We start from the raw sequence: 13,006 nt of genomic DNA on the forward strand, positions 1-13,006 counted from the left end.
CAATTTGGTGTCATCTGTGGGAATTTCTTAGTTAAACTTTTAGATTCTTCTAGATCTACAATTAGCACGGGTCACTAACATAAAAAAAATACAAGATCTCTTTTCTTTGTGTAAACAAATCCCAACATGGAAGGTAACAGAGAAGAAATGACAAGAATAATAAGTGACCTCCCAACCAACCTCATAAATATCATCAACGAACGTTGTGAAACGGCAGACGAAGGCGCGACGCCCAATGCCTCCCCTAGACGAGATGGGTCATTGCCCCGTCACTGCAGCATAACCAAATCCCATGGTAAGGGAGCCTCCACGTTTGTGGAAGAGGAGATCATCCAATTACGCGAACTAATAACAAGGAACGACATCAACCATATATCATAACGGTCGCCGCCCTCTCCTCCCGCTACAAGAAGGTTCATCCAGACTAAAGACGGGAACTCATCGGAATGACAGAGGTATGTCCCTCTATTATTTGTTCACAATTTTTATGTGTCACCTACAAATATACTCTACGCCCTAGAGAAGCTCGGGCCAAAAGTGAAGTGGCCGCCAAAGATGAGAACGGACCCTAACACCAGAAAATCCGACACCCTCTGTGAGTTCCACTAGGAACGAGGGCACAAGAATGAAGACTGCATCGCCCTGAGGCAGGAAGTTGTGAACATGTTACGACAAGGACACCTTAAAAAACTGCTAAGCGATAGGGGAAGAATCAATGTCGCTAGAGGACGCAAACATCAAGGGTCGCCCAAGCCACCCTCACAAGCTCGTACATCAACATGATCATCGGCGGTGGTGATGGTGCCTCTATCAACAGCGCAACTTTCACCACTACCCACAAACTTAAGTGATCTATCACCCCGCGAACGGTACAACAAACTCGAAGAAAGTATCATCTTCGACAAGTCGGACACCGATGGTTTGGCTTTTCATCATAATGACGCCCTCATTATTACTCTGAAAATTTTAGATACTGATGTTAAACATATTATGATAGATGACGGGAGCAATGCGTACATTATCCACCCCCGAGTACTTACCCAAATAAAACTCAAGGATAAGATAATATCGCGCTGCATCACGCTAACTGGTTTTAACAATGCAATTAAACGGACATCTGGGGAAATTACACTCCCCGATTTGGCTGGTGGCGTGATTCTGGAAACCACGTTCCACATCATGGACCAAGACACTGCGTACGACACCATAGTTAGACGACCGCGGATACACCCCATGAAGGCCGTCCCCTCCAGCTTATATTAAGTCATCAAATTTCTAACTCTTTGGGGAATATTCAGCATACGAGGAGAGCATCGTATGTCCCGGGAATGCGACCGCATTTCTTTAGACAGAACGGCCACCCAACAAAGGAAGTACAAAGAAAAATAGGCATAGTAATCAGTAGGGTCGAGGTCGGGGCATGACGAGATCGAGGAAGGCATCAAAGATCCCGATATAGTTGAAGCCGCATGATCAACCACAGAAGACCTCAACCCCGTTCAATTAGATCCCAATGACCATAGAAAAAATGCCTATATCGATTGTAAACTTCAGGAACTAGGTAAATTCAGTCAATTCTTAAAAGTTAACCCGGATTTGTTTGCATTCAGCCATGCAGATATGCCGGGCAACCCAAAGGAAATCGCCACACACAAATTAAACATCGACCCCTTCCACCCACATGTGAGTCTGGTCAGGCATAAATTCAACTCTGCAATTAATGACACAGTGTGCGAGGAGGTGGAAAAATTATTAGAAAATGGTTCCATCTGGGAGTCAAAGTACCCTAAGTGGGTCGCCAACGTATTAATGGTTAAAAAAAGAATGGGAAAGGGCGGATGTGCATGGGCTTCACAGACTTGAACAAAGCTTGCCCAAAGGATTCGTTCCCTCTGCCTCACATCGACCAACTGTTTGCCGCAACACCCGTACATGAGCTGCTAATCTTCTTGAACGCTTAATTAGGCTATAATAAGATCCTCGTGGAATAGTAAGATCATGAAAAAACCACGCTCATCACCCACCAAGGAACGTACTACTACATGGGTCATGCCCTTCGGACTAAAGAATGCTGGGGCGACATATCAAAGATTGGAGACAAAGATGTTCAAGGATCAGCTCGTTAAAATAATGTAAGTATATATATATGACATGTTGGTCAAGTCCAAAATAGGAGAAGATCACATCAACCATCTGAAAGAAACTTTCGACATACTCAGACGGTACAAAATGAAGCTGAACCCGGAGAAGTGTGCGTTCGGGGTAGCCTTAGGAAAGTTCCTAGGTTTCCTGGTATCATAGCAAGGGATCGATATCAAACCTGACCAAATCAAAGCCATCGAGGGGATACCCAAACTCTTGAGCACCAAAAAACATGTCCAAAGGTTAACTGGTCGTGTCGCCTCCCTATCAAGGTTCATCTCGCGGTCATCGGATAGGTGCCACAAATTCTTTGGCGTACTTAAGAAGGATAACGACCTTCAATGGATTCTGAGGGAACTAAAGGCTTACTTGTCGTCGACGCCCTTACTTTCAAAACCAGAGCCAGGGGAACGTTTCCTCGCTTATCAAGTCGTATCCGAGGTATCCGTAAGCACAGTCCTTATTCGAGAAAATAAAGGTACGCACTATCCCATCTATTACATTAGCAAACCACTAGTCGATTCCTAGACGAGGTACTCAGACCTCGATAAATTAGCTTTGGCCATAGTCGTAGCTTAACGGAAGCTTAGACAGTATTTCCAATGTCACCCCATCTCAGCCGTCACAACTTTCCCCTTAAGAAGCATTTTACATAAACCCGATCTATTGGGAAGGCAGGCCAAATGGGCCATCGAGCTAAGCGAGCATGATATCACGTACCGGTCACGAACGACGATAAAGTCACAAGTGCTCGCTGACTTCGTCGCCGACTTCAGCGCAAAAATAATGCCTGAAGTTGAGAGGGAAGCCGTCCAAACTTCCCCCAAAACACAAGACCTCTGGGTCCTATACATCGACGGCGCATTTAACGCGTCAGGGTCCGGACTAGGACTCGTACTCGAAGTCCTAAAAGGCGAAATAATTCGCCAGTCTATAAGGTGCCCGGATAAGAGTAACAACGAGGACGAGTATGGGACAGTCATTGTAGGTTAGAGACTAACGCTCAAGTATGGGGTAAAACGTTTAGAACTACGTTGCGATTCCCAGCTCGTAGTCAACCAAGACATAGGGACTTTCCAAATCAAGGAACAAAGATTGTAAAAATACCAGGCCGAAATCTGCAAGTTGTTGCCCGAGTTCGATGAGTGCCAGCTCAACCAAATTCTAGGAGCACAGAACACCGAGGCAGATGGCCTCGCTAAACTAGTCGTAACCACCAAAAGCATCAGCAAATGAGACAAAAACGTGGTCCATCTTCTCAACTCATCGCTAGACCAAGTCAAGTTAAGAACCATTAACTTAACTTGGGACTGGCGTAATCGTATTTTCGCATACTTATTGGACGACACACTCCTAGGCGATAAAAAAGAGGCCAGGAAACTAAGAATGCAAGCAGCCAGATACAATATCCTCCATAAAGGCATGTCCAAGAGAACATACGACGACCCTTTAGCGAAGTGCTTAGGTCATTCCGAGGCTCATTCCGACAACTGAGCACTGGTTAGATGCCTCATACGGGTGAGATATTAATGGCCCACTATGAATAAAGAGGCCGCAGACTTCGTAAAAAGATGCGAGCAATGCCAGCAGTACGCCCCAGTGATTCACCGAGCGGGCGAACACCTCCACTCGGTAACCTCTCCTTGGTCGTTCATCAAATGAGAAATAGACATCGTAGGCCCCCTCCCGGCATGATGAGGTGACATACGATTCCTTTTGGTTCTAACTGACTATTTCTCTAAGTGGGTGGAAGCAGGAGCATTCACCCAAATACGGGAACAAGAAGTAATCGCCTTTATATGGAGAAATATCATATGCCGGTTCGGCCTTCATAAAGAAATAAGTCGTGACAACGGACCTAAGTTCACAGGAAAGAAAATTGCCGAATGTTTAGAGAAATAGCATATCAAAATAATACTCTCAACCCCGTACCACCCCGCGGGCAACGGGCAAGCAGATTCCTCCAACAAATCGATACTAAATATCATGAAGAAGAATCGTGAGGACACCAATGGACAATGGCTTAAAGTACTACCAGAAGTGTTGTGGGCCTACCGAACAACTCTGAAAATGACCACAGGAAATGCCCTACTCTTTGGTCTACGAGACCGAGGCAGTAATACCAGTCGAAGTCAGAGAGCCCAGTCTAAGGTACTCCCATTAGAGCGACACAAGCAATGACAAGGGTAGAAGGCAAGAACTCGACGAACGAAGAGATATGGCATACATAAGAATGATCGCCCAAAAACAGCAAGCAGAACACTATTATAACAAGAAAGTAAAGGTTAGGCCGCTCAAAGTCGAGGACTACGTGCTGAAAGCTAAAACTCAAGCGAGCAAGGATCCTACCCTCGGCCATTAACTAAATGAAGGTTGTTCTCGACCTAGCTCGAACTAACACCTACTGGCCCTCGACCGCAACTTTAACAAAAAGTTATGGTCGACCTCGTTCGAATAAACACCTATTGGCCCTGAGACGCAATCTAACGAAAGGTCACAACCAAACAAGTCGACGACCTCGGCCATGTTCCAACGCACAAATAATAGAAGCAAAAACATACAAGTACAAAAAACTAACCACAAAAAAAGAAGCAGATGTAGAGAACAAATTTGGCATTTCATACTTAAAACATTTTCTACAAAGGCTCATGAAGACGCTGCCACAAATACACAAAAGTTTTGCAAAAAAAAAAAAAAAAAGAAAAAACTATTGATCCCTCGCCGTCTTGGGCCCCCTCGCCACCATCGCCTACGCCATCCGAATACGCGATATCGTTCCAGAAAGCCTCCTCGAGTTGATCTACACCTTCACCGTCACCTTCACCGGCCTCAAGCATAGTAGGATCATACCCACCAACAAGTCGAGCTTCGCGGTCCTTCACACGAACACCTTTAAGGGCTTCATCAGAAATGGACCCCGCCGCATGCAAATCTCTTAAGATGTGCCTCAGCATGAATCCACTCCTCATATAAATCCCGAGGAATGTGGGAAAGTCCGAAGTACATGAAGAGGATGGATGTGCCAATAATTGGGCCTTCTCAGCCTCCAAGGCAACCACTCCATCATGGAGAATAGAGGCCTCTCTTTCCAACTCCACGATCCTTTCATCAAGTCGTTCTTCCTGGAGCCTGGTCATCGTTAAGTCATTCTCTCACTTAGAATGGAGAGTTCGAATCACCACCTCAAGGGACACTGCCTTATTCAGAGCCTCCGACCGCGCCGCCTCTGCCTTCTCCAACTTTTCCACTTTCTCGGCGACTTTACCATTAAGGACCTCCACCTGAAGCCGACCTTCTTCCAATTGTCTGCGCAGCTCGACCACTTGTGCTTGCAGTTCGCCGCACTGGGCCTCTACAAATCTGCTGGCCTCAAGCTCCTCTTCCCTACTCCTCAACGTCCCCTCAAGGACGCTAAACTTCTCGATGACTCTCACCAGCTCGTCATCCTCCTCCTTTAATTTATCACGAAGGGACTGCAAATTTCCGCCCTCACCCAACCTCTTACGAAACTCCCGGTACTTGCCGCGGTACTCGAAATTTTTGTTTTTCAGCATCTCAAATATTTCCTTACGCTTCTCCTCCCGTCGTGCACTTTCAATCTCGAAATTCACAGTCTAAAATCACAAAACGAAAAAGAAGGAAGGCAAAAATAAAAATGCTCTTGCTAACAAAGTACGGAAAAGAGAAGGACAAAACACTGAATACTCAACCTTAGAGCAACGTCGGCTATGCTCCTCGGCAAGGTGACATCGTCCAGTTCTTTGAGGGTCTCACCCTCTATTTTGGAGGAAAGAGGTTCGAGGACAGGAATTACATTATCCGTATTCTTCAACAAATCATGATCCATAGGGATCACAATGGTCCTCGTAGACCCCTCAAGCCTTATCTCAAGCTAGGTAAACCCTTCCTTCATCATCTTCAGGTCACCAGCATCAACGTCTGAACGCGTCAACACCTTTGCCTCTCCCATCAGCCGACAAAGAAGTATCATTAGCTGGATGCGAAGTCGACAACTCCTCTTACCGCGAAGTGTCTAAAACTCTAGTAGTCGGCCCTTAGGACTCCGTTAGCATAGAAGGGAGAGACGTACCCACTTCGGCCTCCACCGACATCAGAATCGCAGACATCAGCCCGACATTTTGGTTGTCATCTCGCGCACGTAAAGTCACCATCCATTAAATCAATGGCTCGGGCGGCCCCACAACCAGTATCCACAAACCTCCTCTTATGAGACATCAAACCTTCCTCACCAGGTACACACTCCTCCTAATCTTCTTCTACAAGGCGGTATGGTAAAGAGGTCGTGGTGCCCATGGCCGAAGTAGGATCAGGACAAGACGCACCAACAGGGGAACGAGCATAGGCAACCGTAGCCGAAGAAGAAATCGGGACACTTGCCGAGAGGAGCATAGGTAACCGAAGCCGAGGAGTCAATGTTTTTCCTCTTTCGTAACGCAGGCGCGAGAGGTCTTGACCATCTATAGGGTCCTCTAGCTGTAATTAAGCGAAGTACAAAGGGAAAAGAAAGTAAGCCAAAGTAAACCACAAAAGAGAAATAATTAAGAGGCCGGAGACGAGAACAACTTACCAGTCGAAGGGAGATGGAGCCCAAACCTTTTGAAGAAGGCCGACCACTCACGTATCCCCACGATGTGAGGAAGGAGCTGACCTACACAGTCGAAAATATCCTCGATCAAAGGTGGATGCAAATACGTAGCTGCACTAGAAGTGACAGGAGTTTAGATCCACAACCAAACACGAAAGAAAAATTGGATACCTACAAATAAAGAGGCGCGTACTTACGAGTACAATTCCAAACCTCATGGAAATCATCGGTGTTGGCCATCACATCCTCAGTTCTAACAAAGAAAATGTTGAGCCAGAATTGGCGGTTGTCCTTGTCATCCATCTTTACTGACAAACATTTATCTCCGGCGTAAGAGATTCAGCATTATCCCCCTATAAAAGCTGGGGGCGAATAGGTGCGTCAAGTGTCGAAGTGTTAGCTCGATCCCGGCCAACTCCGCAAATTTGGTGAGCATCATTTTAAGTTTGTGACATACGGCGCGAGCTGAGCAAGGCAAACGCTGTAGTAGCGACAAAATTCCTCCACCAGCAGAGAAGAGGAAGAGTGTAGCCGACGTTAAATGGGTAGGTGTAGAAGGCGCAGTACCTTGGAGGATGGACCTGCGACGCATCCCACCCGGCAGAGATCAACTCGACGTGATTGGGGAGGCCGTATTTAGCCATAATCTCCAACAAACCAGCCTCTTTCATCGCCGATTTTCTGGCTCCGATCTCCGCTTCAAGTAATTTCTAGAAATCAGACATGGTATCGGGGTTTCGAGAAACTATCTCTTTTACCTTGGGGTAGCTTCCGTCCTCGATGGTAACGGGAACGTTCTCCTCACGAGGAGGGAGCAACATTGCTAAAGGGGACAAATCACTTCCCTCACTCGAATTGAAAGGTACGTTAGTCATGTTTTTACCGGAAGAAAAAAAGTATCAATCAATAAAGGATCGAAAACAACAAAAACCCTTAGAATAGAAAGTGTTAAGTCACAGAAAAGAAAGAAATAGTTATGGAGTTTCGGAGTAGAAGGGTTAAAACTTCAAAAATACACCCTAGCACATCTATTTATAAGAATGTGACACCAAAAAAAAAAAAATAGTTCAAATTTACTGGGGCCGAAACCGAAGCGACAGGTTCAGTCAAAGGGCGCACAAGAAACGAAGTAAACACATCGGGAAAACGCGTCATAATAACGCATGACACCATGACGTCATCTTCATTTGTGGACAACCCAACTCCAACAAACCAATTGGGAAAATCGAGACGTTTTGAAATAGGTGGTTCGCATAGGGCCACGTTGCCGACTCACCATGACTACCACGACCTGAACTGCTCGCTCAATTGTTTCTACTATAACAAGCAAATTCGCTCATCGACCCCACTTGAAGTCGGTCTTAATAAGCGGAGGGACTAACTATTTGAGGCAAAATCTGTCTCTAGAGTACCCAAGCCAAGATAATATTATGGGAAGGATTCTCGAGTCGACGTTAGTCGAAGCGACCTAAGAAGCAACAAAATCCTTGGTCGAAGTGTCGACATGAGCCGTAGTCGAGATGTCGATTAGAGCCGTAGTCGAGATGTTAACAAGGGTCGAGGTCGAGGTTGAACTTCGATGATATGAGCTGCAACGGCTAGCTTGTCAGGATAGGACATTACAAGAAAATATTTTAGTGAATATTCTCTGCAATTGTACTAGTAGGGTTTCTTAGAAAAATATTTTTATTTCAAACTCATAATTTGAAATCGAAACCTCCTGGTCTAGAGCTATAAGATCCTTGTATCCTATCATAACCTTTTACTCTATATACCAATGGAGTGCCAAGTCAAACCTAAACATATATAAATCCTTTTTTAAAGTCATATTACTGGTACTATTTCATTTACCCCGTAAATAGGGGCAGGACCACCAATTGTTTTGAAAAACAATGATGTATTGATAAGAGGTCACGTGCCGAGAAACAGTATTAGAAAATAGAAAAGCAGAATAATGGGAGAATGTACTTGGCTCGTGTGGACTCATAATTGGGTCGTAATAAAAGGGTACCTAACTTTACCAGACACTTTGATCAATATCCCATCTTTGTCCCCTCCCTTTCCTCTCCCCCCACGCCTCATAATTGAAATCATTAAAAAGGCAACGAACAACGAAAACATGCCTTGAACCCCGGGACATTTTACTTGACCTTCATCATTCATCCATCAAACCCTTTGACAAAGGACTTTTACTCTGCTTTGGTTTGGCTATATATTTTGGTAAATTTTGTTTTAATTATTTTTGTGAAAATATTATTATAATTTGTGTGAACTCAATTGACTGTGTATGGAATTTAAAAAAAGAGATAAATTTTTTAAATTTATAATGTAAATTGAGGCACATGTATTTTGTGTGATTATAAATCATGACATAAATGTAAATTATTTTCAAATAGGGAAAGAAATCATTCTTTTTTGACACGGACTAAAAAAGAAATAAGTTCATATAAATTGAAACGGGTGAAGTAACTAATATTAAAAAAAAGATTAATAAATTTGGTTTAGATCAGTTTTTGGGTAAGAAATTTTCTTCCATACACAAAACTTTAATTTTTTTCCAAATAAATGTATGTTCAAACATAAATATAATTAACTTTAATCAAATTTATGTCAAAACGCTAGCTTAGTTTATATATTTTGAATCACAAATAAAGATGAATCCAGAATTTGAAGGACACCAGCACATGAGCAAATTGATTAATCGGTACTCCCATTTAGTTTCAAATAAAATATATAATTATTTTTAATACATATACATATTTAGAATTTTGGACGAAATTGACAGAAAGATCCGGTGACCTTCCCGTTCTAAACATAGGTCCGCCTCTAACCACAAAAGAAATATCATATTATGAGATAGACTAGATTTTTACATTTTTTATTAGAAGTCTCGAATTCATACATGATAATAGAAAAACATTGAATAGATAGATCCTTTTCAGTTTTTATCTCTTTTAATAAACCTTAGACAGTACAACTATGCATTTATTGAAAAATTTAGATAACATATGGAAATTAAACCGGGACAAGAGACTCATGGGGCCTCAACATTTTAGAGATGAATAAGAGATATAAATCATGTAGACAAAAAAAGAGAACTGCTCTATTTTTTTTTTTAAGATGATCAAAACAAGGGGAATTCCTTCTCCTAAACCTAGTACAACTACAAACCTTTTTCTCTTATACCATTTCCTTTTACTTTTCTTTTTCTTTTCACATATAAAATGAACCAAAAATAGTCTTCGATATGTTGAGATAAAAAACCATCAAGAATCCCAAAGGACACAGAAAAACCCTCTTCATGATCTCATCCTACCAAGATCTTTGAGGAAGAAAAAGCAAGCCAATGATTAGTATATTTACATCAAGAGAAAATTCACATTTTTTTACGAGGCTGCAGATTGATGGGGATGGTTGGGATTATTAGTGGTGGTATTAAATGGGAAAAATCTTGGTCTAGAATTAAGAAATGGAATAGCTTTAGGAATAGAGTCACTAGTAGTGGCGGTTGCGGTGGCGGTGGCGATAGGGGTTGGAGCTTTGGAAGTGGTGGTGCCGGCGGTGGTGGTGGGAGGAGCGGCAGAGGTGGTGGTAGCCACCCTTTCACAAGATGGACACATAGTTAAAGTGGTGGCCGGAAGTTGCATGTAAAATGGATTAGAACTCTTTAAAGCTCTCAATTCTTGAAGTTCTTTGTGTAGCCTTCTGTTTTCTTCAGTTAGTGTCTCACAACATCTCTTCAAATACTCACAATCCACTTCAGTTTGCTTCAACTTAGTCCTGCAAATGAAAATTTTAATTCTTCCATAATTAATACTATTACTATTATTTCAATAAAAAACAATCTAAACATAAATCCAAGAAAATGATATGACATACTGCTAGCTGAGTAACTGGTATGACTAGAATTCAATTTGCATTAATTATTGTGGTTGCATACATATAAAGACAAGTGCTCACATTATCCAAGAATATTAAAAGGAGTTGCTGCAAAATTGTACCCAAGTGGGGAAATAGACCAGACCATTTAATAAAATTCCCATCTGTCACAAACAAATGTTTTCTTTGTTGCCTTCAATTATTTAATAACCAAATCTACCAAAAATATTTTGTACAAAATAGTCTTAACAAATAAAAATAATTTTTTTTATTGGACACCAACCTTGCTCTTCTATTCTGAAACCAGACTTCAACTTGTCTTGGCCTTAGATTTAGCTGTTTAGCAAGTGCCAGCTTTTGCTTCTGTACCAAACGATAAAACCAAAAAAAAAAATTAATAAATCAGAATATCTATTTTAATAACCATAAAACAATAAAAAAAAGTATGGAGTACTATTTTTCTTTTTATAACTTACAGGATTAAGAGTGTGGTGTTCTTTGAAACTTTCTTCAAGATAAGCTGATTGTTCTTTTGACAACCTAAGCTTTTTCCGAGTATTAACACCATTTTCATCTTCATCACTTGCTCTTGACGATGCTCTTTCCGGTTCACCGCCGTCGTTTCCTCCGCCGGAGTCCGAGTTCCGTTTATTCCCAATAATATTAGCAGACCTAAAAAGGCCAAAATCCATCCGAAACGACGACGCTATACTATTTGGAGATGAAACTTCTTCCGTACCTGCCGCCGGAAGCCTGTTCACGTCGAACCCCCTCGCCGCCGGCAGCCCCCCGTTACCGGACGAACCATTCTCAGAACTCCCTATAAAGACGTAAATCCACAGACCATCAATTTCATAAAAAACTTCGAAAATCACTTGGAAAATGGAAGTCATTGGTGGATGGAGCCTTTATTCACCAGTTAAAACTAAACTCAATATTTTTGACACGAATAGTAATAGAACTAATATGTTTAAAAAAAACTAAAATTTCAATGATAAATAGAGCCTTCTCAGTTCAACTGAACCCAATAAATGTAAAATAAGTTCAATAGTAAGAACAAGTATAAGTGTATAACATTATACTTAGGTGAGAAAAAACCCATGTTCATCATATTTGAAATATTCTTGGAAAATGGTTCAATCTTGGAGTAAAACGGAAAAAACACTTATTTCTATGTTGCATGTATGGTTTTGTGTATATGAATAGATGAAATCCCATGATTATGTGTATGTATAGGTATGTGTATATATTTACCATTATCAGAAGACCAATGGGTGGATTGAGGAAGATTACGGCGAGGAACAGGAACAAGAGGGAGAAGATCAAGCTGAACTGGTGTATTCCCTTCTTCGGATGTATGCTCATCATCTTCATCATCATCACCATTGGATTTTTCTGCTTCATCATCCTCATGTTGTTCTTGAACTTTTCCATTTGATGAGTTAATTCCTAAAGCCATGCAAAACCCTATACCCTTTCTCTTCTTCTTACTACTATGGTTCTGATGATCAGAAGAAGAAGAAGTAATATTGTTCTTTGACAAGAAAAATGATTTTGAAGAAGCTGCTGCTGTCGTTCTAGTAGTTGCAGCAGTGTTAGTATCTCCTAAGCTTAATCCAAGCTCCATTCTTTCATGTGAGAAAAAGGAAGCAAAAATTTTGGATTACAAATAGGCAAAAAAGAGGAAAAAAGAAGATTTTGGATTAAAAGCACAAGAAAGAGTCTTTATAGAGATTCTATCCAATTTGTTGAATTGTTAATTAAATGCTGTAGAGAGAGAGAGAGATGGGGATGAAGTTTAAGGAGTTGTTGGGTGGGGTCCTATTTGAAAGAAAGAGTAATAGACCCTATTAGTCCTTTTCTCATTCTTGACACTTCTTTTTCTTTTTAAAACTAATTTTGCGTACTAGTATATATTACTAGTATTATTATTATTTCGCTTTTTTATTTTCTTAACTTTTGTCTTAAGGTACAAAAATATATAATCATGTCTAGTCAAAGAAAGAGTTACTAGAAGTACCAATAATTAAACGAGAATTATTTCGTTTCTTCATTCTTGTTAGCCATGTGTTCAGTCTTAATTTTTGTTTTTTCCTGGTGAAATAATTAAGGAACTGTAAGTGTTATATACAAGCTATTTTTTGTAGGACTTTCCAATAATTAAATCTTCTTTTCGAGTTTTAAAATTATTATTTAAATTTTAAAGTTTTAAACGGTATTAAACTGTCTAATATTTTAGAATTTAGAATTAAATTATTCAAATGAATTTGCATGTATGTCAATAAGATTTTTGACAACAAGAACAAAGATAGTGTATTGATACAAATAACTAACTTGGATATACAAAATACTAACCTAGGAAATATATAACAATAATAT

The 13,006-nt window shown here is 41.1% G+C and overlaps 1 protein-coding gene across 1 annotated transcript; it reads right to left on the minus strand.

Moving 5' to 3' along the window:
- Positions 1 to 9,829: 9,829 nt before the first annotated feature.
- On the minus strand, positions 9,830 to 12,395 carry LOC104109716 (homeobox-leucine zipper protein HOX11-like). The gene is made up of 4 exons (XM_009619066.4): positions 11,882 to 12,395; positions 11,104 to 11,447; positions 10,911 to 10,990; positions 9,830 to 10,528 (listed from the first exon to the last, which is right to left on the minus strand). Exons 1-4 carry the CDS (start codon positions 12,252 to 12,254, stop codon positions 10,135 to 10,137), a joined length of 1,191 nt encoding a protein of 396 aa, XP_009617361.1. The 5' UTR covers positions 12,255 to 12,395; the 3' UTR covers positions 9,830 to 10,134.
- Between the last annotated feature and the right edge of the window lie 611 nt (positions 12,396 to 13,006).

Source organism: Nicotiana tomentosiformis, chromosome 1, assembly GCF_000390325.3.
Source record: "Nicotiana tomentosiformis chromosome 1, ASM39032v3, whole genome shotgun sequence".
Lineage (NCBI taxonomy): Eukaryota > Viridiplantae > Streptophyta > Magnoliopsida > Solanales > Solanaceae > Nicotiana > Nicotiana tomentosiformis.

What these genes read in the sequence shown, in the direction of transcription:
- LOC104109716 (XM_009619066.4), bottom strand. Translation starts at nt 12,254, where the DNA reads ATGGAGCTTGGATTAAGCTTAGGAGATACTAACACTGCTGCAACTACT. An exon ending in AACACCACACTCTTAATCCT is followed by an intron (nt 10,991 to 11,103) that starts GTAAGTTATAAA and finishes CGTTTGGTACAG; the next exon opens with AAGCAAAAGCTGGCACTTGC. An exon ending in TTTCAGAATAGAAGAGCAAG is followed by an intron (nt 10,529 to 10,910) that starts GTTGGTGTCCAA and finishes TTTCATTTGCAG; the next exon opens with GACTAAGTTGAAGCAAACTG.